Source organism: Stylophora pistillata, chromosome 7, assembly GCF_964205215.1.
Source record: "Stylophora pistillata chromosome 7, jaStyPist1.2, whole genome shotgun sequence".
Classification (NCBI taxonomy): domain Eukaryota; kingdom Metazoa; phylum Cnidaria; class Anthozoa; order Scleractinia; family Pocilloporidae; genus Stylophora; species Stylophora pistillata.
Genome location: NC_142525.1, coordinates 21,117,988 through 21,144,047, shown reverse-complemented (window position 1 = coordinate 21,144,047; position 26,060 = coordinate 21,117,988). Strand labels below are relative to the sequence as shown.

General features: G+C 38.1%; 3 protein-coding genes and 1 pseudogene across 3 annotated transcripts; all 4 read right to left on the bottom strand.

Moving 5' to 3' along the window:
* Positions 1 to 3,606: 3,606 nt before the first annotated feature.
* On the bottom strand, positions 3,607 to 12,272 carry LOC148727045 (cysteine repeat modular protein A-like). Its single transcript, XM_088728626.1, has 7 exons — positions 12,250 to 12,272; positions 10,387 to 10,458; positions 8,170 to 8,384; positions 6,998 to 7,123; positions 5,114 to 6,676; positions 4,653 to 4,981; positions 3,607 to 3,939 (listed from the first exon to the last, which is right to left on the bottom strand). The coding sequence occupies exons 1-7, from the start codon at positions 12,270 to 12,272 to the stop codon at positions 3,856 to 3,858; spliced, it is 2,412 nt and encodes an 803-aa protein (XP_088584752.1). The 3' UTR covers positions 3,607 to 3,855.
* A 2,239-nt stretch (positions 12,273 to 14,511) lies between these two features.
* On the bottom strand, positions 14,512 to 15,931 carry LOC148727044 (uncharacterized). Its single transcript, XM_088728625.1, has 4 exons — positions 15,906 to 15,931; positions 15,221 to 15,292; positions 14,715 to 14,786; positions 14,512 to 14,587 (listed from the first exon to the last, which is right to left on the bottom strand). The coding sequence occupies exons 1-4, from the start codon at positions 15,929 to 15,931 to the stop codon at positions 14,512 to 14,514; spliced, it is 246 nt and encodes an 81-aa protein (XP_088584751.1).
* Positions 15,932 to 16,079: 148 nt separating this feature from the next.
* LOC148727043 (uncharacterized) lies at positions 16,080 to 21,904 on the bottom strand (annotated as a pseudogene).
* Positions 21,905 to 22,733: 829 nt separating this feature from the next.
* LOC148727042 (CUB and peptidase domain-containing protein 1-like) lies at positions 22,734 to 24,689 on the bottom strand. The gene is made up of 4 exons (XM_088728623.1): positions 24,143 to 24,689; positions 23,608 to 23,767; positions 22,876 to 23,048; positions 22,734 to 22,789 (listed from the first exon to the last, which is right to left on the bottom strand). Exons 1-4 carry the CDS (start codon positions 24,330 to 24,332, stop codon positions 22,734 to 22,736), a joined length of 579 nt encoding a protein of 192 aa, XP_088584749.1. The 5' UTR covers positions 24,333 to 24,689.
* Between the last annotated feature and the right edge of the window lie 1,371 nt (positions 24,690 to 26,060).

Here is a 26,060-nt window from a genome sequence, read left to right as displayed (position 1 = left end):
ACTAGTGCAGCGCTCTACCAATTGAGCTAACAAGCCAACTGGGAGCAGGCCGTTGAGTTGATTCGTAATAAACCCGTGATGATAAATCAGATACAATGAATATATGAAGTTCGTATGTTTGAAGTTCATATATTTGTCTTTTGTGTTTTGCTGACTGTGATTTAAAGTTGCAAACATTTGTAATACCTCAGTACCAATATAATAAACAAATTACTTCATGGTTAGTTCGCTTGTACGATTTTTATTCACTGTTGTGCTCGAAGACTTGCTCGTTCGTTTGCGATTCTTCACAACTCGTGAATAAAAACCGTACGCGTTCACCAACCATGAAGAGTATTGTGAGCGTATGTGATATGCCCGATAGAATAAACAAATGGCCACGCCAGGGCTTGAACTAGACTGTAGATTCTCGTTTGGCAGTGAGATTATGAGTTTCTGTTGGTTTGAATCCGTGAGAATCCTGTAACATTCGCGTCATCGTGATTGTTCGTGATCGTTCCTCGATATTTGTGGATGTCAATGTGAGCCAAGACTAAGTCAAGCTTAAAACCTACCTCAGGTCAATTACGTTTTGTTGTCCATCAATGATCACGCAAGTAGAGCCTTGCTTTATGTGGCTTGGGTTAATGTGGCATGGCCATTGCTCTGTCAAGGACTAGTTTGGTATGAATTTTGGTCAGAGAAGAAAGAGACCAACAAACTTGGGCTGCGTGATACAACTTCTAGGCAATGCATTCTAAATCAAATGTGTCTTATCGCATAATATCACGTTTAAATATATTATTTAGCTTTACAAGTGCTAGCTCCTTTCCTTCCTAAGTAAATGAGGAGTCGCTTCGTACCTAGATATTGGTCTCTGCGAGAACCAGATCTCACTCTGAGAAGTTTTGTTTCTTACCAAGACATTTCTGTAGACGTAACCTTCCTTCTTTATGAGATCACTGTCGGGTACTTGCAGATGGCTGCAATCGTTGAGCTCACACGATAGGCTTTCATTCTTTGTGCCATAGTTGTAAGACACACAATGTGGTTCTTTGTGGCAAAGAACTTCGCACATTTCTTGGCTCCAGACATTTGTACTTTGGATCGCGTGATTTTTCAAAACTATATTGTTGGTTGTGGCTCAAATTGAAGTATTCTGCAATCGTCTGACAATGCTGAACCTGTTACATAGGAGAATGTGACACCGGTTGACGGAGCTTCTCCACCTGGTAGACAATATCCTTCCTTACTTACGGCTTTCAAATAAACTTTAATAAGAAAAAATGATATATTTTATGGAATGAGAGGTGTCATAAAAAGTCTTTCTTTGTCACTATTATTATTTGCTTGGAGTCATACATTATAAACATTTTTGAGCTGATTATGTATCCGTAACTTCTACTGTGGTTTTGAAATTGCTAAAAAAATTGCTTTAGACATAATGGAATTACACTTTATCGGAAGAGGAGAAAGTAAGAGTTATGAATAAAGATTCAGAAATCAGAGTAATCCATATGTGCATGGAAAGTCAGTTAAATAAACGGTGGGAAAAATTTGCTTGGCATATGACATATGACATACATGACATATGTTCAGGTATTAGATAATGAATAATTTAACGGGTTTGGAGATACACCTTTTCGCGTTTCCATGAAGAGGAAACAAAAGTATTCACTTCACTTCTCTCAAATTATTACCGTTTGTCTATATCATACCGCCAGAAGAGAGATTATAAATTCAGTTTACAAAGCAAGAAACACTTGTTTACTGAAACAAAGTTATCGATTTCTGGCCTAGAAATCTTCACTTTCAGCCCTGACCTACGTAACCGATGCCGAATTAATTTTTAGATATAAAATGATGCTCGAGTCGTACAAAGTCCGATAACCTTTTTGAAATTTGAAACTTCAGAATATCCCTTTCAAAGTTGCACGGAGAAATGATGGGTAGGAGGCGAGATTCCTTCCTGTAGTATTCCTATCATCCGAAACATTTGTTTTAATGTCCTTGGGATTGTTTGAGGGAAGGTCTAAGAGTCGTAATACCATGCGTGCGATGCAATTCATGCGTGTAACTTAAAATCAAATTAATTTGGTTTTATTATCTAAGTTGAAATTGTAAATTGGCCACCGCAACGAATTAAAAAGCTGACGTTTCGAGCGTTAGCCCTTCGTCAGAGCGAAGTACGAAGGCCTAACGCTCGAAACGTCACCTTTTTAACTCTTTGCGGTGGCCAATTTACAATTTCAACTTAGTTGATGAAAGCAAATTGCCTTGTTACTCCAACTGACGTATCACCAGTTTCTTTAGATTTTTACCACCTTCGTTCCAGAGTCAAATTAAGCAGGGAGAGCTCAAAAGAGTGTACGATAAGCAGCTGCGGTGCTAGAGAATAAAATAGATTTTATCGGAAGAGACCACAAAATCAAGCATGAAAATGCTGACTAAAATTAGTTTTTGCTACTGAATGATTTCAGTTTTAACATAAAACAAAAATTTTATGATGAAATATACCTTAAAAACATATTCAAAAATAGCAAATATAAATGACCATAAATAACGAGACGAGTTGGCTTTCCTAAATGCTTCCCTCCTAGCTTAATACAAGTACATGGAGTTGAGATAAGAAATATGAAATGTCATTTTAAGTACCCTTGACCACTTACTACAACTCGAGGCAGCGATGTAAAGAAGGAAAAGAAGAAGAAATGGCTATAGTTTTACCATATTCTTTGATTCACTTTTGTTTGCATCTTTCTTTGAAGCAAAGAAGTCTTTGTGTTAATTCGGGCCCAGTGGCAAAGATCCTGGGTTGAACTGATAACAATGCTTGTGAGTCAATTATAATATAGCTAGCTTCACTATTCACAACAAAACAGTACAGTAAACAACAACTACTTATCCAGTTGATCCTTATTTCCGGAAAACTCTGTCCAAATGAAAGAAAAGAAACGTTTTGGCGTAAGATGACGGTTCTCTCTATTTTATGTTCATTTTTATCAAGTATCCTGCACTTTTTAGATATTGTCAGTTTTAAAAAGAGACGTCTTTTGTTATTCGCTGTCTCCATCACAAAATGGCAAACAGTTTTGTTACTCGCAGTAGTTAGACCACCAAAACACGGCAAACAGTTTTTTACTCGCAGTAGGTAGACGCGACGCCCATTTTCAGATGCAACTCTCATTTTCAATAAGAGCCCAAGACTTTGCTCTATCGGCGCTGAAGTCGTTGTTGATTACCATGGTTTTTCTTTTTGCCTTTTCCGAAAAATGCCTATGGGCAAGAAATTTTCTGTTTTTTTTTCTCTCACACGTTTAAAAGACAAAGGTTTAATCCAAATAGACACGATCGGGAGAAATTCGCTCGGGAAAACTCGTTCAAATGAGCTATAACATCGCAATGAGTATTGCGTAATGACTGGCGGTGGATTTAAATCATTGACAACGGGAACTTGTCAAATCGTGCGAGAGCTGCCAGCTAGGAGATTGCACCGTCAAAACACAATTTGGTGCAACCAGGTGACTTCGTCGCCTGAAGAGGAATGCAGTCGAAACATGGCAATCCAAAGCATTTATCATTATTATTATTATTATTATTATTATTATTATTATTATTGCAGTTCACTACGAGGAATGGTTTAAGGGTCCAGTCAGCCCTGTTCCCATAATGCACTACAGTCAACAGTTACAAGAGGCAAATTTTAATTAATAGCTCGTTGACTTTTTTCTAGTAGATCTCCGTTTATGTCTAGGAATCAAAATCCTATTGACTATAGCAATGCGTATATTTGAATCTGAAACCTGAAACTCTATTTTGAGGGAAGGTTTGTAAGTGTCCTTGGAGCAAAGCATCGTAATCTTTCTAATCACCACCTTAAATGATTCGTCTTATTTTTTTTTTTTGGCTTCTCTGTCTCATCCTTAACGTAGAGATTACTCTGAGGTAAAATGTTGAGACCTGAAAGACAACAATTATGAATGAGATTGCGACAAAATGCTTGAATTCTTCACAAATTGATTAATCACTAGTTAACCGCTGGCTAAGAGGAAAAAAGCCAAAAAGTTTCTTCTTCAAATAACTTTATATATTATTGCTTGTTAGTTGGTCGAGAACCATTATCAACAAAAGCTTATACAGTAAAGACAATCTTAAATCACTTTACATGAGAAAGAATTTCTGCCCACGAACTCCCTCCGATTATCTTTAAAACAAATACAAATTTATTTCCCAATTCGATGTCTGCTGAAACGACTCTTAAAATGTAAGCTTTACCACGATTATGACACGATTGTCAGGTGAAAGCTATTTCCCTTGGCATTTTTCTTTTTAAATGAGGAGAGCGGTGCTACTGATCGAACATCTGTCAACATTCAGTTTAAAGCACAAAAAATCATTTTGTTCGCTGCTGGAGATGAATCGTAACAAGATGAAAGATAGTTATGATTGCAATTTTCAAACTTCTTACGTTTACTTTAATTTAACAGAAAGAGTCTTTTCTTTGTATTTCTTTGTTGCTCACGGGATCAAGATATAATTTTCTTTTAAACTCTCCCAGCTAATATTTTTAGTTTCTAATATTCTGGACTCCGTATAAAGGCGCTTTCTGATCTTGACTTAAGCTTAAAGTAATTAATGATGCATTTTTTTTTCTTTTGAGGGCCATAACTTACTTGAAAGAGAATGGATCCGTCTGTGTTTCCCGGTTGATGTTTTTTGTTCTTGAACAAGGCGGCTGCTTTGAAACCATCCCGATCATCATGACCAACTCTCTCTCTGTTGGTATTCGAACTTTCATTTTTTCGAACGCTTAGCTGAACATTGGACGTATCGACTTGCCCTGCGTCCGTCTCATTCTCAAACACCTTTGTCTCATCCATGGCGCTGACATCTCCCTGCATGCTGGTCAGGGGAAGAAACACCTCGAGGCAACATGAAAATGACAGCCTGGGATTCTGGCGCCACTTCTTGAAATACCAGTACAGGTGCACTAAGCACTGAACTGGGGATAAATGAGATAGCATAATTAGTTTTGATGTGGTAAAATTGGCCAATGAGTGAAAGAGATAAATATATTTAAAATATATTTTTCTGCAAGTTGAAAAAATTACTCGAATGAACAGCATATTCTTACCAACAAGAAGGCCAATCACAGAGGTGTTTGAGGCAATCACCAAAGCCTTGAGTAAAACTGTCTCTGAGTAGGAGTATTTTGAATTAGGAATGTTCTCAGCTGGAATTCTACTCACGGCTCCAATACCCAAGTTGACGATAGTAACACAAAGTGACGTCACCATCATCCTGTTCTCGACCACGTCTCGTATGGGACTTATAGAGGAAAAGAGCACTCCATACATTCCGGCAACAACCCATGCTAAGCCAATGTAGGACCTGCTCTGTTGTCCCACAAGAATCAATCCAGAGGTAAGGATCAATTTTCGACACACTTCGACCAACTCCCAATACCACGAGCTAGGTTTATAGTTTTCAAATAGAAAACGTAGTCCTGTTATCAATTTTGCGGTTGAGCCAGAACTCTGGGTTCGTTTGGCAGTTATTTTACCCGATATTACTCTTGTATGCTTCCAGAGAGCTATGAACGTTGCAGCTGGGAGGACCGTGACATAAGCGGTGGAGATGTATCCCAAGAAAATTAATTTGTTGTAATTTTGGTCGAGGCATCGCACACTGTAATCTGCTTTCAGGAACTTTGAACACGACTCTTCTTTGTCATCTCGGCAGAGTGTCTGACAGGCAAGTGGTAGGACGTTGGCGGTTGTTGTGCAAGTGTTCAGATATGTCACATACAGAACGAAAAACAAATTTCTGTACACGAGCTCTTTGGTTTGAGACAGTTTCCTAGATTTTTCTCCTTCTTCTAAGCTTTCATTCCTTGCAATTACAACTTTACGAACTCCGTAGGCTATACCTGAGATACAAATGACTAGAGAATTGACAGCCATCATCGTAAACATGTTTCTAAAAGCATTCACTCTCATTCCCTCGACTAAGCATTCGATGGGGGTCATCTGAAGAACATTCATTTGTAGTATTTCTGAATACTCAGCAATAACTTCCATAGAGTCTGGCCATTTAATGTACGAAAACGCTTGTAGCACTCCAGCCGTGACCTGATAAAACCCAATAACGATCTTAAGTTTAGAACAGAACTTGTCTATCAAAGATCTCTCTTGAGCCTTTTTGACATTTCCTTTGAAAGTTGACCATACCATGCCTCCCAAGATTGCCACTAAGATGGCAGCAACGATGGACAATTGTCCCATAATCCATTTCTTGGAAGGGCATTTTCTGCAGGTTTTTAGTTGTCTGTAATACCCTGGACTGCAAACTGCACAGAGTGGACCCTCGTAGCCTTCGGCACATAGGGAGTCAAGCCCACCTCTGCACGCTTCCTCCCTTGGACACTGGTAAGGGGTTGGAAGCGGATGACGATATCGCACATCATTTATGCCAAGAGCTGGTAAGTCAGCAGCAAGATTTTTTATGAACTTCTGGTACAGATCTTTCGACGTCTTATTGCGCCATTCCCACCAATAGCCAGATTTTAAAGACATATGGTCGTCTTTGCATGTCATTCCTCGTAAACATTTATGGCATTTTTCGAACAGATGTGTGCGATAATGTCCTTTTAGACATTTACAGGCTCGATATCCAGCAAAGAAATCAGTATCAGTGCCTATGAAGAAAAATTTCATAAATTTCGACTTAGATCAGGCTTTTGAAGGAAGCCTTGTGAAGCCGGGAAATCATACGTAAATTGAAGTTTTTACAAGCGTGTACAAAAGTGTCCATCCTGAGATTTGAGGCCTTTCCGGTTACCAATTGCCCCTTTAACTCACAAAGGACTGGCTAACAGCTTTCGTTGGCCACATGAGGACGTTAATCAACCCCCGGCCCACCTTTTATGATGCAAAATTTAGAAACAATAATAATTGCTTTTACTTAAGGCAAAGTGGAACTGTTCGAAATGAGCTATATATGTACAACAATTCTGTACCTTCGTGGCAAGACTTGCAATCTTCTGCTCGTGTTCCCGGTGCTTCATCATAGGCAACAAACGAACCCGTTGGACATCTCTTGCAGTTCCTGGCAACATGGCCAACATTATCGGAGAAAAAACCACCTAAAATGGGAACAAAAAAGGTAGCAGAGCCCGGAGTGTACTGTCTACCAGAGAAATGTCTTGAGAGGGTGGATCTGTCCATGCAAGACTGAATAGGCTTGCTCTACATAAAGGATTTTTTTTTTGAGATACAATGAATATATGAAGATCATATATTTTGAACTGCGGTATTAGATACGTATGATGCACGATCCTCGCAGTAGATAGCGCTATTTAAGCAATAGCGAAAATCAGACCTGAAAAAATCAGGCCTGTACGGGACTCGAACCACTGACCTCTGCGATACAAGTGCAGCGCTCTACCAATTGAGCTAGCAAGCCAACTGGGAGCAGGCCGTTAAGTTGATTCGTAATAAACCCGTGAAAGTGATAAATGAGATACAATGAATATATGAAGATCATATATGATCTTCATACAATGAATATATGATACAATGAATATATGAAGATCATATATGATCTTCATACAATGAATATATGATACAATGAATATATGATACAATGAATATATGATACAAATGATACAATGAATATATGAAGATCATATATGATCTTCATATATTCATTGTATCTCATTTATCACTTTCACGGGTTTATTACGAATCAACTTAACGGCCTGCTCCCAGTTGGCTTGTTAGCTCAATTGGTAGAGCGCTGCACTAGTATCGCAGAGGTCAATGGTTCGAGTCCTGTACAGGCCTGATTTTTTTCAGGTCTGATTTTCGCTATTGCTTAAATAGCGCTATCTACTGCGAGGATCGTGCATCATACGGATTTTTTTTTATTTCAGGTTTTACAACTTGTGTTTACCGTTATTATCAGTCTCGCTTCCGTTCTGCATCAAAACCGTTCAGATGATTAATTATTTTATTTATCATTTTATTTATTCCACCCATTGCTTTCTCAGCATGTTAAAACAATCCTCCAGCAGAGAGGGGACAGTAAAGTAAAAAGTGGTATTCCAGTCTGGGGCTCTTGAAAAATGTTCACTTTCAAAGCCTGTGACAATTTTAGTTCTTCAGAACAAACAGTTACACATCAAGATACCTGGTGTGCATTCCATACATCCATCTTTTCCTCCAGTAGAACTATTGGAGAAAGTTCCCAGTGGACACGGCAAGAATGAATGGTATTTGTCATCTGTAAGATTGTTTGGTATTCTTCTAAACCCGGAGGACATAAGCGCAGAGATAAACGCCACATGTTCTTGTTGAGTTGGCCTTTCAACTTTCACAGCCTCTACATCAGAGTCAACGGGATTCCTGAGAATGAAAAATATCATTATTTAAGATTTCATGATATCTTGGGATTACAAAAGTTAATTTCTCATAATGTAAAAATGTTACTAACTGAAGTCAATAGGTAAAACATTTTTAGCCTGGTTCTTCCTGAATGTTTTATTATTAATTTTCACAATGATTTACCTACGGAGTTCAAAGCGTAAAACTCCGCTGCGTTTTTCTTCTGTGCTTCAGAGTTCACAATAAACTATATAACATGTGACTTTGGACATAAAGAAATATGAAATTCTGAATATTGATGTTTTATTGTCTTTGAGTTAGCTAGGACTGTCTTTTTATCGAAGCACTTACAGATATATTGTGCAATTTTTGGCTGGAGATCGATATTTCAGTGTTCCTACAGTTCGATTCTTTAACACCCTGACAAAAAAGAAAAAAATCATGTTATATATTAGGTTTGTATCTTATAACTAAATTAATCAAAATCTCTGATATAACCTAAATGCACTCTAATAGACATATTCTAGCTGAGTGACATGAAAATTGTTGTCATCCTAGAAATTTGCCATCTGAAGTTACAATTATGATAATAGTCCACTTTACAGTTCTGTGCTTGGTTGCCAAGGCTTTGTTAATCAAATACTGGTCTCTATCACTAAAAGGTCGCCTTCAGCCTCACTCCAAATCAAAAGCTTAGCAACCAGGCGCAGAACTGTAAAATGGCCTATTTTGATATTTCTTACGATCAGCCATATATCAGCTAGATCTATCAATGGATGGAGCTGTATTTTCTATGTGGTGTCTATAAACAACAGCCGTTTGATGTTATTCCCACTGAAAGTGAGCTAACTTCTTAATTGAGATGGCATGAGAAACTTATTTGTGTCCCTTTCGTTAAAAAATGTTGTCTTTCTGAATGGGATACAGCACAGTTCAAAATCCAGACCACCAAGACCAACAAAGAAATCCGTGCCAAATATCTTCAGTTTCGTCCGTAACAAATATCTGCCAAAGATAATGTATGGAGAGTGCGGAATAGTAAGTGAACAGTAATACAATATTAGCTTACATAGAAGGTTTACGACGTCATTGGCAACTCCAAAAGTAAGAAATCTAATTAATTACTACTAAAACATAAAAGAATTCCACATAATTCTCGTACGAGAAAATTATACAAATGATAACCGGGTATTACTCTCCCATTTACCGGAAGATTTAAGATATGTATCCTTCCACTGCATTTTACCGTTAAGTTGGAAGTTTGGATTAAACTTTTCAATAAGTAGAATTTTAAGTCTACATTGAGCAGGAACTTGCAATGTCAGTACAGTGTGGCTGATTTAGGGCAAGCTTGATATGACTTGCAGCTGACTGAGTACATATGATCATCTTCATAAGATGACATGAGTACTTTATAACATTCCTCGTGACCTCCGACTAAGTAAGAGGTACGTCACGATTCGGTAATATGAACAGGTGTCAGTGTGGCTGGAGAGCTTACTTACATCTCTAAGTTACATTCCTCATCACCAAGTTTAAAAGCCTCAGCTTCAATCGTGTCTATGGGATTGTCTGAAAGTATTCTGACATATGAAAATAAACATATGCTTAGTGATACCAGTACACTACATACCAGGTGATAAAAGGCATTGAGAATTATTTGTTGGTCTATCGTGTTGTAGATGTGAGGATTAAGATTACCACGAGAAGTTAGATTTCAAAAGGACTCGAGGGAAACAGATGACTGAAGTGACTGATCATAGAAACAAGTATAACGCGAAAGGGGAAGAGAGTGAATTTCATATTTTTGATAACCTTGACCAACAATTTGATCATTAATTTTGGGATAGGTAAGAAAGGGGCAAATATTTCTGTATCGCAGCAATTCACGTGTCCAAGAGCCTTTAATTTTAAAAAATACACTCTAAATAATCATTAGGTTCATTTTATACCACTATCTCCTCTCCCTTTAGCCATTGTCTCGCCAAAAGAGCACACCATATACATGCTTTGATACACTTACATTGTGATTGGGTCGAGCAGACTATAAAACGCTCTGTGCGGAATAATTTTCAGTTGGTTAGCGCTCAGAAATCTAACGTCTTAGGAGATCTGAACTGTAATATGGCCGCGCCTAAGTTTGACAACAGTACAAATATCTTATCTAATATTGCTGAAGTTTACGGCCTTGACCAGTTAATAACCGAACATACTAGAATTACCGACAAATCATCTACTCTGATTGATCTAATTTTTACAAATACTCCAGATTGGGTCGTCTGCTCAGGGGTCCGTCTCACACACAGGCATCAGCGATCACATACAGGCATCAGCGATCACATACAGGCATCAGCGATCACATACAGGCATCATCGATCACATACAGGCATCAGCGATCACATACAGGCATCAGCGATCACATACAGGCATCAGCGATCAAATACAGGCATCAGCGATCACATACAGGCATCAGCGATCACATACAGGCATCAGCGATCACAGTTTAGTTTACGCTCTTCGTAAAGTTTCTATAGAATCGACAACGAATAAGCATACTTCCCTGAGATATAGGAAATTTAAGAATTTTAACTCTGATCACTTTCGTAACGATATATGTCAACAGGATTGGAGTAGCATCGAAAGCTATTCTGATCCTAATTTAATGTGGGCTGCATGGAAACAACTATTCCTGGAATGTGTAAACAAGCATGCCCCACTTCATGTAAAACGGGTGCGCGCCTCAAAGTCACCTTGGATTACACCTTACTTAAAGAAACGAATGCATGACAAAGATATTCTTAATTGAAAGCATCGCGTTCTAAGGATGCTAATGACTGGCTACAATTTAAAAATGTCGTAACCTAGTTAATAACGAAATTAAAAAAGCAAAAGAGCTCTGTTATAAAAGGGCATTAGATGAAAACGAAGGCAATTCGCGCTGGACCTGGAGGATTGTAAATGAGCTCACGTCGAGGAAAACTAATAACTGTTCCATAAAAGAAATAAAAAACAACGGTAACTCTATTTACGGCCTTCCTGAGCTGGCCGATGCCTTCAACAATCACTTTTCTTCTATTGGACCCAAGCTTGCTAGCCAGATTTATTCTAATAATGGTCCATCACACCTACATTACCTTGAGGGAACTGACAAACGTTTTGAGATAAAATGTATTAATCCTTCTAAAGTGTTCTCACTTTTGTCTAAGCTTTGTAAATGGAAAGCCACAGGCTTAGATATGATATCTTCGCGACTTCTTAGGGAGTGCGCCGATCTGATAGCTGATCCTATGCGTTCTATTTTTAATCAGTCCATCAGATCAGCTGTTTTCCCTCAGGAATGGAAATGCGCAAAGGTTATTCCACTCAAAGCGGGAGATCACTCCGACTTAAACAATTATCGCCCAATTTCTATCGTCCCTCTAGTAGCTAAGGTGTTTGAGCGTATCATTTACGACCAGGTTTACAGTTATCTCACTGAAGACAATTTGATTTCCAGCCAGAAATCTGGTTTTCGTTCGCTCCATTCAACTGTTACTGCCTTGTTGGAGGCCACAAACAATTGGGCCTTCAACATTGATAAAGGCAGTATAAATGCAATAGTTTTTCTCGACCTAAAAAAGGCTTTCGATACCGTTGACCATACAATTCCTTGTCCAAGTTATTCGAATATGGTATCCGCGGTATCGCTTATAAATGGTTTAGGTCATACCTAGATAATCGCAATCGACAATGTTTCGTAAATGGCTCGCTCTCAACTAGCCAAGTTCTCACTTGTGCAATTCCCCAAGGAACAATTCTAGGACCTTTGCTTTTTGTTTTATACATAAATGATCTTCCTAATTGCCTGTCTAATTCAGTTGCACGTATGTATGCCGACGATACTAACCTGACCTTTGCCGGTAGCAACATAGAAATGATCAACGATGTTATGAATCACGACCTATCCAATTTTAATACATGGCTGACTGCAAACAAATTGACTCTAAATTCATCTAAAACTGAATTCATGTTAATTGGATCGCGGCAAAGGATAGGTACTTACGATACTTCCCCTAAACTAATCATAGGTGGTGACATAATTAAACAAGTTAGCTCGGTTAAATCTCTGGGTGTGCATATAGACGAAAACCTTTCATGGAATATGCACATTGAAAAAATAGCCAAGAAAATTGCATCGGGCATTAGAGCAATTAAACGTTGTAGGCCTTTTGTTAACCGAACCACGCTGGAGTCCATTTTCAATGCCTTAGTTCAACCGTACTTTAATTACTGCAGCGAGGTCTGGGGGAATTGTAACAAAGGTCTTTCGAATAAGCTCCAAAAGTTGCAAAACCGGGCTGCCCGTATTCTGGCCTTCTCCAGTTATGACACAAGCACTGATCTTCTTTTTGAGCAACTTAACTGGAGACGGTTAGATACTCAGCGACAAATACAAGTGGCCACCATGGTCTATAAATCTATACATGGTCTTCTCGTCAGATTTTAGTTTCCTTAGATTTCTTTAACCTACCGAAATCCGTCTTAACTAGAAAATATCGTACAAGGCCTCCCTCTTAAAGGATAATAGGGACCTTAAGCAACCACGACGGCGACGGCAACGAGGACGTGGAAAAAAAAGAGATCTAATTGGCAGAACAATAGCTCAGCATGTGCGTTTTGAAACTTTGTACATTTCTTAGCCGTCCTATGCAAAACAACGTGAAATCGCCAAAATTTGCGTCGTCTGCGAATCGGAACCGCGACGGTAAATTATTTTAATTTCCATTTGGAACTCAACGCTGCTTTTATACGTCATGCTGAAGTTGAGCTGTGGCGTCGTATGAGACAGTAAGCTCATGCAGCCATTTTTAAAATTCTAACTAAGAGTAGAAATTCATTTTTTGATCGAAGTCTTCCTTGGCGTTGCCGTCCTGACTGCTTAAGGTCCCTATTATCATTGTGCAGGTTTTATTATTTCCCGAAGTTTGAACGTTCTTTAAGAAGGTAACACTGTTAATACCATACTGTCCACGCACATCCATAATAAATCAGAATTAAATTGAACTTACAAACGTTGTATTTTTCTATTGTTGAAAAATAACTTGGCCGGTAGGTTTGAAATGTTGCTTGAAGCCAGGTACCTGTGAAGAGGAATCAAAAGAACGTCACAACGATAAAGGGAGAAGAAAAAAGGTTCCATCATCAAAATTAAGAGGAATACAGTGTTTAGAACCGCACCCAATATCTATTATCCTCAATGTTCCATGGCTCAAAGTTACCAATAATTTTTTAATTTAAAATATGTTACATGATGATGACGAAGAAAAATACCACTTTGGTGTATGTTTTTCCCGCGTGCAAGTGAATTAAAGTTTATCCAACAGCAAGTTCATACTTCAATGTCTTTAATTTGTAACCACTATTGCAATGCCGTAATAACTCTGCTTTTACGTTGTTATGCCTTATCCTGGATACTGGATTAGTGTTTCTTCTTAGCTAGTGTAACTGTATTGGTGGTCACCACCATAAATTTTCTGCTGCAGATGGAGACTTTTTAAATTAAAATTTTTATTAATAGTAGCAAACAAAAGGACCAAGTGGAGTTTGTTAATTTGCTTTGTATCGAAATGACTGCAGTTGTATCGAAACGACTTTCTAGGAGTATTTAATCGACTTCACTTTGTATCGAAAGGATAGTTCATACGAATAACAGCGCAGAAATAGACAGTATGCCTAAACTATTTGTATCACGCTGCTGATCGGTAGCAGGTATCCATTACCCAGAGCTTCCATCTCAGTTGTACCCTTGAGTCAACCCTGTCCCGTATCTTTTTATTTTTAAAACTGAGATATTTGCGGGGGTTCTTTAATCTTTCCGCGCTTTCCGCCATTATTGAAATAATTTTGTGTGGCTTGCAAGTGACACAATAGAGACGTAACGCAATAGAGAAGACAGCTCTCTTATGATTAGCTATTAAAAAACACCCGCGAAAACCGCCGTGGGAGGTGCTTCTAAATATAGAAAGATACGGGACAGGGTTGGCTCAGAGGGTCAGTACGGAAGATGGAAGCTCCGGGTAATGGGCTCCTGTCGGCAGTCAACTACGTTCGAGAATTTCCTTATATTTAATGTTTTTTGCATCTCTTATGTAAATAATTTTATTGATAGCTACAAAGACTGTAAGTCGTCCATGAGGGAAAACAAATCCTGGTTAAGGTACTGGATATTATTTGAGGATATATCCCTAAAGAAGGTAGATAAAAGAAAATGAAAAGATTATTCCAGGAGGCAAAGACATCTTCCACTGCGCTTACTTGATAAAGGTCTATCAATGGTCTTAATTTGAAAAATCAAAATAAGTCGGAACGTACAGATTTATCATTTTTGTAAGACGACCGACCATATCAACAGAGAGATTTTTAATATCGTTTGAAGCTATATGCCTGAAAATAAATAAATTAATTAATTAATTAATAAAGGACATAAGGTGAAATTAGTTCGATAAACTTGATTGGGCTATTGGCTTACCACATTTATCGACCGTCCATCTGTTGTTTAAATTGCCTGTTTGTCATTTTACCCCAAGTTTTTCTTATTTTAAGTGTAAGTTATATTTATAGCGCTGTCTCTTCGCTGGACTCTGAGTCTGGAAAAATTGCATAAGCCCCTACGTTTGAACCTTTTTTTACTTATAAACTATAGAACTATAAAAGTACTTTGAAAGAACATAATTTTAATCGCTGTAGTCTCTGAGCAGAAATGAAAGGCAGTTTCTGCTCCCCTAGGCCTTTACACAAAATTATGCTTCAACTGCAAGAACACCTACTTGGACTTAGTAGGAAACTGATGTTTTCAGGTAAAACAAACTCAAACTTACCACGTGGTTAATTGTGCGAGAGAGGAGAAAACGTTCGCACTGAGGTTCTGGATCATGTTTGAAGTCAGGTACCTTTAAAGAGGGATGAAATAAAACAAAATGAAGCCATCAAGTCTACATTATGATGCTCGACTTAAATAAATTGAAATGATTTAGTATTGACAGTCGACGAAGTAAAGGTATCAACTACGACCACAATAAGTGAGTGTCGCACCACGAGAAGATATAGAAATTAGCACAGATTCTCCCAAAGGAGAGGAAATCGTCAAGGCTCCAAAGGTTCTCAAGAGGAAGAAAGCTCCAGGTCAGGATGTAGTTAAAATCGAAGCTATTCAAGACGAACCCTGAGCTTGCAGATGAAACATTGGTATCTTTGTTTGCGGACATCTGGGAGAGAGAAATTTCCGAAAAAAATGGTCACAAGAACCGATCGTCAGAATTCTTAGGAGAGGAAACCTAGCAGACTGAAACAAAAGGAGAGGTGTGACACCACTTTTAAGCCGAGCAGAGCGTTTTGCAAAGTGATAGTCATAAGAATAAAGAAGGTAGTAAACATTAAGTCATATTCGGAAAATTTGGAAAGAGCAAGCAGGATTTAGAAGAAAAGAGGAAAACCTGAGCATATTTTCACTACAAGGAACTTTTTGGAACAGTGCATTAAGCGACAGAGAAATGTCTACTTTACCTTTTTAGGTTTTCACAATAAGGCATTCGACAGTGTTCTGAGAGAAAGTTTTTGGTACTGAGTCCCCCAAAAGTAGGCAACATCATCATTCAATTCTCAGTAGAATAACTTCACCCGTCGCATGTAGAACGCTAGACTGAGCTTTGTAGTAATATAAACTCAAGTGTGCGCCAATTATGCGTAATAAGTTTCTTCCTGTTCATTGTGGCCTAATAAAATACTCAATGCTAGACTACTACAAACAACGGAACAGAAACCTATGAGAACCAGCGAAGGAGGTGGAGGTGGCTTGACCCGGCGTGCTAAGAATGGAGCCCACTGTCCTTGCAGGAGTTGCACCGGCAAGGACTCCAGTTGCACGAAGGAACTGCATGGAGGTGAACGATACTAAAAGAAATGAAGAGTGTTGTCTTTGGGGAGTACCTCGAGATTAGCCCAAGACAGGACGATCTGGAGGGACCGTGTAAAGGCCTCATGTGCACAGCGAGGTTGAGTGAGTCACTGACAGTTTTATTGCATAAATCAAACTCGCACAAAGATAATGTTTACCAAAAACAAACTGTGTTCAAGAAAAAATTGTTTGAAGCCCTTACAGCCAGACAAGATTTTCTTGAGCGGCAAACACTCTATCGGGTAGAAACTTAATAGCGTTGTCAGAAAGGGACCTGTCAAAGGAAAGTCATGACGTCAACCGGTTTAATTTGCATTCACAATTTTATAGAATTGCAAGGCGTTTGACCTTTCGGGCAGCCACTCAACTTTACGATATGACACCTCTTACGAGGGGCAGCTTCGAAGACAGAAAGCTACTTCTCGTCTTTCATTATATTCCAAGACTTTCTCGAGAACTTCTTTGTAGGCAACACGTTGTATCGTAACTATGAAACTTATCTGGGTCGATATTTATGTACTTCTCTGAGTAGTGTTTTTGCCGTGAACGAAAATATTAATTCGTCTTCGGGAATTCATCGAACAAAATAGATTTTTGTTAATTCAAACTGAAACAGCAATTACAAACTGGATTTAAAGACTATTGGTGATGTTACCTTTTTTGAATTTATTTACAACTAACCTTTGCCTTTAGTACATAAACACACAATAATCGTCTTATCTTCCAGTTAATTGAGATGCGGCTATCTACTTAAAGGAAAGTTAAACCTGGTAGGTCAGCAAATATTTTCTCTGGTAAAACGGTAATGAAGTTTGAAGCCAAATCCCTATCGAGAGGAATTTTTAACCATAGCGATGTACTTAATAAAATATTTTAAGATGGAAAGAGATGCAGGTATGAGTTATTTGAAGGACATAATGTAATTTTCTTTTTCAGGAGAAATGTTCACCATTCGTAATAACCCTTGAGTTCCCTTATACTGGTTTCCGAGCTCTGGACAAAAGACATGTTAGTCGATCCATGTTGGACTCAAATCTAACTAGGAACAAACTGATCATGGAAAGTGCCTAACGTAAACCAAAATAGATCCAAAATAGTTTGAAAAATTCATTAGAAGTGTCATGGAAGTTGTTTACGTACAGCAGCCACAGACTTTTTAATGTAGCAAACACTCTTTCAGGGAGAAATGTGATCTTGTTTGTCCTCAAGAGCCTATAAAAATTGATATTTATGATTCATTAAAGATAAGACGTTTAGCACATGTGGGGAGGATTATTGCCGCTGGGGACGTTAGATATGCTATACCGCGATCAAAATTTACGGAGAGCAAACTGTTTAATGAAAGAAGAAAGGCCCTGTGGTCTAGTCTGTAACATTGCCAGGACGGAAAGGCCCGATGTCGAGCCCAGACTGATATCACTCTGTTACTAGGCTTTATTCTTGCGGCAAAAATCGTAACCCAAGAATGTTACTTGAGACAAGCGAACTATCAGCAAAATCCAACGAAAAGCTCAGGCTAACCCTCTTATCTAGGACGCTTAACGATATTCTTAGTTACTTCATACTATAATCACTGGGAGCATCCCCGGTTGGATGAATAGGAGGCTGAGATATCTTGTCTCATATCAAGTAAGTCAAAATCTGACGAATAGCAGAGTAGACCTAAGTTCAAAACAAGTCCCCTAGGTTTCGTTTCCCAATGCTATCCTTTTGATTTTAAAATCTCGATTTTACATGCAAACAGTGCAGACACAAACAGCTTTCCGAGGTCGCCGGTAACCGGGCCACCCCCCTCGAACTGTAATGCAGCAAACATAAGGCCACTGAGTCTGCTGCTCAAGAAAAAGAATTCAGTTTCCTATCTTGGTATAAAACTTACTTTCGTAGTCAATTTTGCCAAACTTACAGTGATCGTAACTTTGTTAAGTTGGTAAATAGGTTTCGTGGTAACTCTTGAATGTTGTTTGTTCTCAGTGACCTGTTAAACATACACAGTCGTTATGAAAATTTAAAATCAGTTGGGTTTTACATTATCGGTCCCATTCAATCTTAACAGATGAAGCTGGCTATGGCACAGTTTCTTGATATTCACACACCTTTGCAGTTAACAACATCTAATCCCAAGGACTCTTAACCATTGATTACTGAAATTAATTATTTGGTTACAATGAATATATGAAGTTCATATATTTGAACTTCGGTATTAAATACGTATGATGCACGATCCTTCGCAGTAGATAGCGCTATGTATGCAATAGCGAAAATGAGACCTGAAAAAAAAAATCAGGCCTGTACGGGATTCGAACCACTGACCTCTGCGATACTAGTGCAGCGCTCTACCAATTGAGCTAACAAGCCAACTGGGAGCAGGCCGTTAAGTTGATTCATAATAAACCCGTGATGATAAATCAGATACAATGAATATATGAAGTTCATATATTTGACTTATCAACTTAACGGCCTGCTCACAGTTGGCTTGTTAGCTCAATTGGTAGACCGCTGCACTAGTATCGCAGAGGTCAGTGGTTCGAATCCCGTACGGGCCTGATTTTTTTCAGGTCTGATTTTCGCTATTGCATACATAGCGCAATCTACTGCGAAGGATCGTGCATCATACGAAATTAATTATTATTATACGTTTTTGGTAAACCTATTTAAATGGACGACCTTTAAGCCTTGAGAAGGAAAGGTGAAGACCTAGTGTACTCCAGCAGATCAACTCAACAGTCAACTTGTAGCTGCTATGGTTAACTGCTCGGTACCTGCGTTTAGAACCCTCACCCAAGCTTAATAGATTTTTATTTATGGAATTTTTATGGAAAAGCGTTGAGAGTCCTCCTGTTTGTTTGATTGTTTGTTTTTTTTATTATTCACTGCTTTTATCTCCGGGATTAGCTAAGTAATTACAGTAGTTAGCATCGTATATTTCAACCTAGCCTTATATACTAACAGCCAGTGTAGATTGTACAGGCCTGACAAAATACTAGGCGAAGGATGTGAAAAGTTTCCTGTGTTTTCCATGGACCTGTAAATAAAAAAAGTCATCTTCAAATGAGCTGAGTAAGACGAGAGACGTAGTGGTTCGCATGGATTGCGGAACCAGCTGTTTGGATAGAACTGAAAATTCGCTCCGACGAAGGGTTAACGCTCGAAACGTCAGCTTTTATAATCGTAACGGTGGCCAATTTACCATTTCAACTTTGTTGATATATTCAAATTATATATGAATGAGACAGTCTGAGACAGACTCACAGAATAGTGAAACAAAGTGAAGGTCAATACGATTCTAAATAGTTTATATGGTGTTAACTTCTCCTTATGCCATATAAATATAAATGATGGAAGTCAATGATCTTACATCTTTTCGGTAACCGTTGCAGTGCATTTCATAGAGAGCTCTGGTGACACCAACCCTTGGCAGTAGAGACTATTCCCAAAAGTTCGGCCTTCCCACGAATGGCGACAGTTATGCTCACAGTCTGTAAGGTAAAGAAATTTTTTTTTTAATCTCAAATCTATCGTCTTAGCCTATTTTCGTAAACAAAGTACCTATTGGTGAAAGTGATGCTTTAGAGTTGCATCATGAAAAGTTATTTGGGTAAATGACCTCGAGGTCGGTTACTGGCTGAATGCCCTCACTTGAAGTTTGTGAGTATTGATCTAGTTTGACTTGAGAAAAGAATTTAGTGTCGCCCAATAGCAGCAATAGAAGAAGATCTTAAACTGAAATTTAAACCTACGTCAATCTAAAGCTAACCAATCACCTACCAACAAATTTTAATACGAAGTTGCTCATGTTGGTTCCATATCTGCTCGTTGCGACACAAGTGTAGTTTCCTTCCATGCACAATCTGACTCGTGCTGGAGTGGTTGTATTTACCAGAACTGCGTTATCCCTCATTAAAGCCAAGTAAATAGGAGGACTTCCGGTCGCTGAGCACGTCACTTCGTAGCCTGGCAATGATCGTACAACGGAAGCCGGTACGAATACCATGGGTGGAACTGTAAAAAAAAAAAGTCTTAAAGCGGACACAAGCGGTCTTCACGTTGTTCAATAAGATATTGCAATTTTTCTTGAACGTTAAGGACGATTTTCTACTAAAATCAGTGTGTTTTGCAAAGGGCAAAAGGAAAAGATGAACAATTCGAGAAAGATGTTGTTCGTCTTATCACGGCAAAGAAAACAGTTCGAGTCTGCCGTTGGAACTGAACTCCAGTCTTTCAGATTACACCCCTGCCACTGAGCAGGATTTATATGTGACAAGCTTCCTGCAAACTTCGATCAGCAGACACGAAAGCGTCTGGAAAATAAATAAAATAATCGTTTAGTTTCCTTTCACTTTAAACACAAATGTAGTCCACTCATCCCACCCAAACGTTTCCTTTAATAGGTCTTAACAAGTGGAAAACAAGGTCTCTCTTTTTGCATTTGTTTGGATGATTTTTATTGAATAGTTGTGCACTTCTCTGAAGTGACCTACCTGGACGAATGGCTGTTAAGAATAAAAGGAAACCTCTTCTCTGACCGCTGGAGTCGGAGTGAAATATCAGTATCGCGTACTTTCCAGTTAAAAGAACAGTCCGCCCGGGGTCTGATATTTGGCCACAGTATTTACCAATCGTCATTTTTTTCATTGGTAAATTCCAAATAATCAAAACTGCATACAAATGGAAATAAATGGTTATGTTTCAGCTTCCATTCATCTAATTTGCTTTATATGACTGAGTATAAAGTGACAAGGTCAAGATTAGCACGCATGGTTCGTCAGTTCCCTTCTAGTCTACCCCACAGTCTTGTTATGGACTTAGATTTTTATTAACTGTTATTGTAATTTTTAGTCGGAGGCTCTAACCACTGAGCTACAGGAGACTCTATGGTGAGCAAGGGTCAATGAGTGGGTATTGACTGGAACCGCATCACGCGGCTACACAGCCAAACATCAGCTAGCGCATAGAAGCTCACTAACAGCATCACGCTGTCACATTAAAGCATCACATGCATTAAAGCATCACATGCAGCCAACCAGCCTCCAAAGTGAGCATGTAAAGATGAAATAAACAATTTTTAATACAAGAGAAAAAAATCCCATCTGGAAACTCGATTTTTCTCTTGTATTAAAAATTGTTTATTTCATCTTTACATTGTAATTTTTAATACTGTTATTATAATAATATTATTATTCATATTATCATTATCATGTGAGGATTTAATTGCAGTGAAAATGGAGTAATTAAAATTCAATTAGATTTAAAATGTTTCTGCTATACACCTCGCCAACAAAATTTGACCCAATTTAAGTTATCAATTTACAAATTAATCAACACTAGGTTAAAAAAAATATCTCTGCATTGGCCTTCCTCAATGTTTTTTTTTCCTCGAAACGACTTTGTTACATTCACATAACCATAAGTATCGTACTTAATTTTATCTCCACCCTTACCTGCACAGGTCATCATCTTCCACATCGAAATCATGAACGGAAATGTTCATTGTTGTGCCTTGTGGTATAGGAACCAAATAAATGCAGTCCTGATTCGCTCGGTAGTTTGCTGGGTAACTCGGGCTCATAAGTGTGTCGTTTACCACCTTACCACACCCTATCGACATGCAACAACATTGTTTAAGCAACACCTTTGAAATATCATTATCATCAGCACATATTTAATTGACCACGTATTCTATAAAATCGGCCGGGGTAAGATAATCTCCAAAAATCTTTTATGGACGGTATGTGAGAAAGTCTTCAGTTTGATAAAATGGTATTTGAATTACAGATAGGGCCTTATCAACTATAATTATTTAATTAATGGTATTTGAATTACAGATAGGGCCTTATCAACTATAATTAATTAATTAATGGTATTTGAATTACAGATAGGGCCTTATCAACTATAATTAATTAATGGTATTTGAATTACAGATAGGGCCTTATCAACTATAATTAATTTGAAATAGTATTTACCACTTGGAGATGGCTGATTGGTCGTTCTGTTTCCTGTTAAAATAAGTTAGTGCGTTATTAAGGAATACTCATAAATAACCTCTCCCCATAAAATTAACATGTTTCATTTCAATTGCCCACGAAGACATTCCTTATTTACCACGATTTATTTTCGTCATTCATTTACATAACAGCTTTAGTAATAAAATCGCTAAAGAAACATCTACCAGGTATTGCTTTAAAATTTTATCCTTCCTACTTATTTATGCAGTCACTGGACTTGATATTTTCCCTACCTGCCGTGAGTAAAGAGTCCCTCTTGAAGGGTTAGCTTCTTCAGCCAATCAAATACACGTAAGGTCTTTGAATTCTATTGTATATTCTGAAAATATTATTCACAGCACCTCTCGCAGGTTTTAAGAGCCACGCAAGATATTTTCGAAAATGAATTTGAGTTGTTCCACATTTGCAGTCTATGTAAACGTTTGCCATACTTCACCATTCTTCCACTCCTTTTGCCGAGCTTATATCTCTAAACTCTATATGTCTGTCTAACCATGAAATAGTTTAATTTCAAAGTTGTTTTGAAATTGAGACACTGTGAAAGAAAACAATTCTCCACTTAGTCTACACTTACTGATTGGAAAAGCAGTAAGTAGAAGGCGGAATCCCCTCTCTTGGGTTTCCCCGTCCGTGTGAAAAGTTATCAAAATATATTTGCCAGAGACAAGAACTGTATGGCCTGTCCGGTCTCCACAGTACATTCCATAGTCGTGGTTTTCTTCATTAGCAATCATCACACGATCATACCTGTGAGACAAACACGAATTTACCGAATGCTGTTCTCGAATAAACGCCCAACTCAATCGGAAGAATGTGGTGTTTTTGCAAGGATTATCATAAAACAAGGCTTGAAACTCGAAATCTACACCATCTTTAATGAATTCCTTTCCCTTATTCTTTGTACGATCGAAGGAAGCTACACTGTGCTGCTCTCCCATCAAGCTCTCTCTTTAGAATTCTCGTTATGAGGTTAGGGCTACGAACTTTGCTGGTACAATACGAGCAGCCGTCATTTTAGTTTTCTTTCAGCTACTTCAGTGTGGCGTGAGGAAAAAGGGCACACAGGTGTTAAAAAGCCACAAACATCGGAAGTTAGGGAAGCACAAAGATCGTTCTTTCCTATATGCTCCATGCTCCCCCCCCTCCCCCCCCCCCCCCACACACACACACACACACACACACACCCAAGTGTGGCCGAAGGAAATAGGGCACATAAGAGTAAAAAAAAAAGAGAGTAGAAGGGTAGGGGAGTACAAAGATCTCTCCTTTCCTATTTATGACTGTCATGTTTGAATAAATCACTTACTCGCATGTGCTATCATACTCAATGTAAAAGTCTTCAAAAGAAACGTTCATAGCCATGCCAGATGGAATGGGAACCACATAAATACAGTCCAACTTCTTAGGATAGTTCGCGCTTGGATATCCGGGACTTTTCAGCGTGTTGTCTATAACCTGACCACAAACTGTAAAAAGTTTGCTGTTATTAACAGTTATGGCGAAAATATAACTCCTTTTAGGCGTTCAGGGTTATTTTTAATATCATTGAGCTCTTTCTGATGTTTGAAAATTTAATATTCCTTTCGGTAGGTAGAAATTTTCATATTTTCTTTGCTGGAAGTGTATAAGTGCTCGAGACGAGGACTCCTCACCTTGGAAAGCTTACCAATTTTTTAGCATAGCTATTTTGCGCAAATTATCATCAATGCAAATTTGTTATTGATACAAATAAAACGGGAGTTCAGTTGATTCACTGTGGCTTTCTTCCTACGAGATATATTATTTTTTCAATTCAATGTCACATATTTTTTAGAAAAACCAAATAAGTTAGTTTAACTCACTTTCAGAGGCAAAAGTTCCTTCCCTTTCACTCCGCATGCACATCATCATCGTAAATACAGCTTTCATAAATATGAAATTTTCGCTGCCCAGCAAACCTCTCATGGCCATCTTGGCGTTCTTACAAAGAAAGCTGATGTAACAAATGAAAGAGGACTGATAAAAAAAAAAAATAAAAAACTTCATTGCCATGAAATGGCTATTAAATGGCTATTTCCGTTTAACAAATATTTTTAAATGACTTATATTTTTTAATGGTTTAGAGAGAAGCTGTCGTATAAATTATGTAAGACTCGTAAAAATCGTCCTTAGCTACAGAAAAAAAGCATTGAAAAGACTGGACACAATTCTGTTGATTGGAGCAGTAAAATATGAAAGAAGGCATCACATGTTGAAGCTCATAACGTGTAAATGTTTACCTGTCGCTATTTAACCTATATGAAGAAAAAAAATGAAAAAAAAACTGTTAAAATATACTTTTAGAGATAAACGTGAAGATACCAAACAAAATCTTGGAAATTTTCTTCTCGAACTTTTCTGATTATACAATTTGAGAAGTTACATTCTATGGTTACAATAAACCATCTGATGCCTATTGGGAATGTACTTGTCGATTTTTCTACACTTTTAAACACGAAGGCGCGCTATAAAAGGAGCCTTAGGTCCCACTGGACCATTTGTCAATCAACCGTCGTGTGATGTAGAACTCTTAGAGTCAAGTCAGCTTGAGCTACAGCTACTCCAAAGCAGTGAACAGCGGGCGCATTCCTCAAAATTGTTTTATGTCTTCATCACAATACAAGAATTTTTGAGATTTGTATTTCCTTTCTCCAATGGAAACTGTCTTAATTTGTGGCGGTAAATCTGAGATCGAAGTAGGTGGTTCGCACGTTACCTCATGCCACATGTGGTGAAAGTAACAATAGATATCTCATAAGCTCCTTTTGTTCGTCTACCAGCATTTAAATTTGACCCATACACGTCAACGGTGAGTGACAAATAAGCCTAGGTGTTCCCAGGAAAGACTTCCTTATATAGCGCGCCTTCGTGTTTAAGAAACAATATGGCAAGTTGTTTTTATTACAATAAGGCTGAGCTAAAGGCTCCACGAGAACATTTTGCAAGGTAACAACAGATGTTTGAATTAGCCATTCTTTCTTAGATCATTTTCTGACTTTGTTTATACTAGAGGTGACTCTTCTTATTTTATATTTTATTTCCTCAGCAGAAGTTTCGGGCTCTCAACTGTTTTTACTCATCAATAAATCCATCGATGTTCCGTGCTGAAATAGTCATAATTGAATTATCAACCAGATTTTTTCAGTTCGAATCTCCTATGATAATTAAGAACGGACCAAAGGTAACAATGACTGCCCTGGTTGAAGAAAAAAATATTATAGAAGCCCTACGACTGTTCGTATTTTTTCTTAAAACATCCAGAATGGTAATGTAAGGTTTACTGGCGTCGAAAAAAACTGTTTTCAAAACTTATATATGTAGATTGCTCTGACCAATAAGGTCAAAACTTGGAGAAAAAGCAGAAACGAGAGAGCTAAAAAATATCCGGTTTGGTGAGAAAAATCGTTAAAAAGACGAAACGTTCTGGTTGTAAATTCCGCACTTTAAATTTCGGAATCAAAATCTTCGGAGCCGCTGTCGACATAACTGATTCGTGTGCTGGCGTGTACAAGGCAAAATGAATACAATACCAAAACCTCCCGAAATGAATCCGAAAAAAAAACTGGTTAGGTGCAAACGCAACCTTTGATTGTTGTCAACCGTAGCTAGTGTTTTTGTTTTGCTAAAAAGTAAATTTTAGACCATAACAAGAAACACGCGCGGAAAATGTAGAATAAAAAAAAAGTGTAGAAATTGATGTAACCTTACCAGGTGGTTCTTTAGTAAGATGGGAAAGTAACG

What these genes read in the sequence shown, in the direction of transcription:
- LOC148727042 (XM_088728623.1), bottom strand. Translation starts at nt 24,332, where the DNA reads ATGGCAATGAAGTTTTTTATTTTTTTTTTTTATCAGTCCTCTTTCATT. An exon ending in AGGAACTTTTGCCTCTGAAA is followed by an intron (nt 23,768 to 24,142) that starts GTGAGTTAAACT and finishes AACTTTTTACAG; the next exon opens with TTTGTGGTCAGGTTATAGAC. An exon ending in GAGTATGATAGCACATGCGA is followed by an intron (nt 23,049 to 23,607) that starts GTAAGTGATTTA and finishes TTTGTCTCACAG; the next exon opens with GTATGATCGTGTGATGATTG.
- LOC148727045 (XM_088728626.1), bottom strand. Translation starts at nt 12,272, where the DNA reads ATGTTGCTACCGGCAAAGGTCAG. An exon ending in CTGCTCGACCCAATCACAAT is followed by an intron (nt 8,385 to 10,386) that starts GTAAGTGTATCA and finishes TTTCATTCTCAG; the next exon opens with GAATCCCGTTGACTCTGATG. An exon ending in ACGGATCCATTCTCTTTCAA is followed by an intron (nt 3,940 to 4,652) that starts GTAAGTTATGGC and finishes GTTGTCTTTCAG; the next exon opens with GTCTCAACATTTTACCTCAG.
- LOC148727044 (XM_088728625.1), bottom strand. Translation starts at nt 15,931, where the DNA reads ATGCCTTATTGTGAAAACCTAAAAAG. An exon ending in CTCGCACAATTAACCACGTG is followed by an intron (nt 14,787 to 15,220) that starts GTAAGTTTGAGT and finishes ATTTATTTTCAG; the next exon opens with GCATATAGCTTCAAACGATA. An exon ending in CTTACAAAAATGATAAATCT is followed by an intron (nt 14,588 to 14,714) that starts GTACGTTCCGAC and finishes TACCTTCTTTAG; the next exon opens with GGATATATCCTCAAATAATA.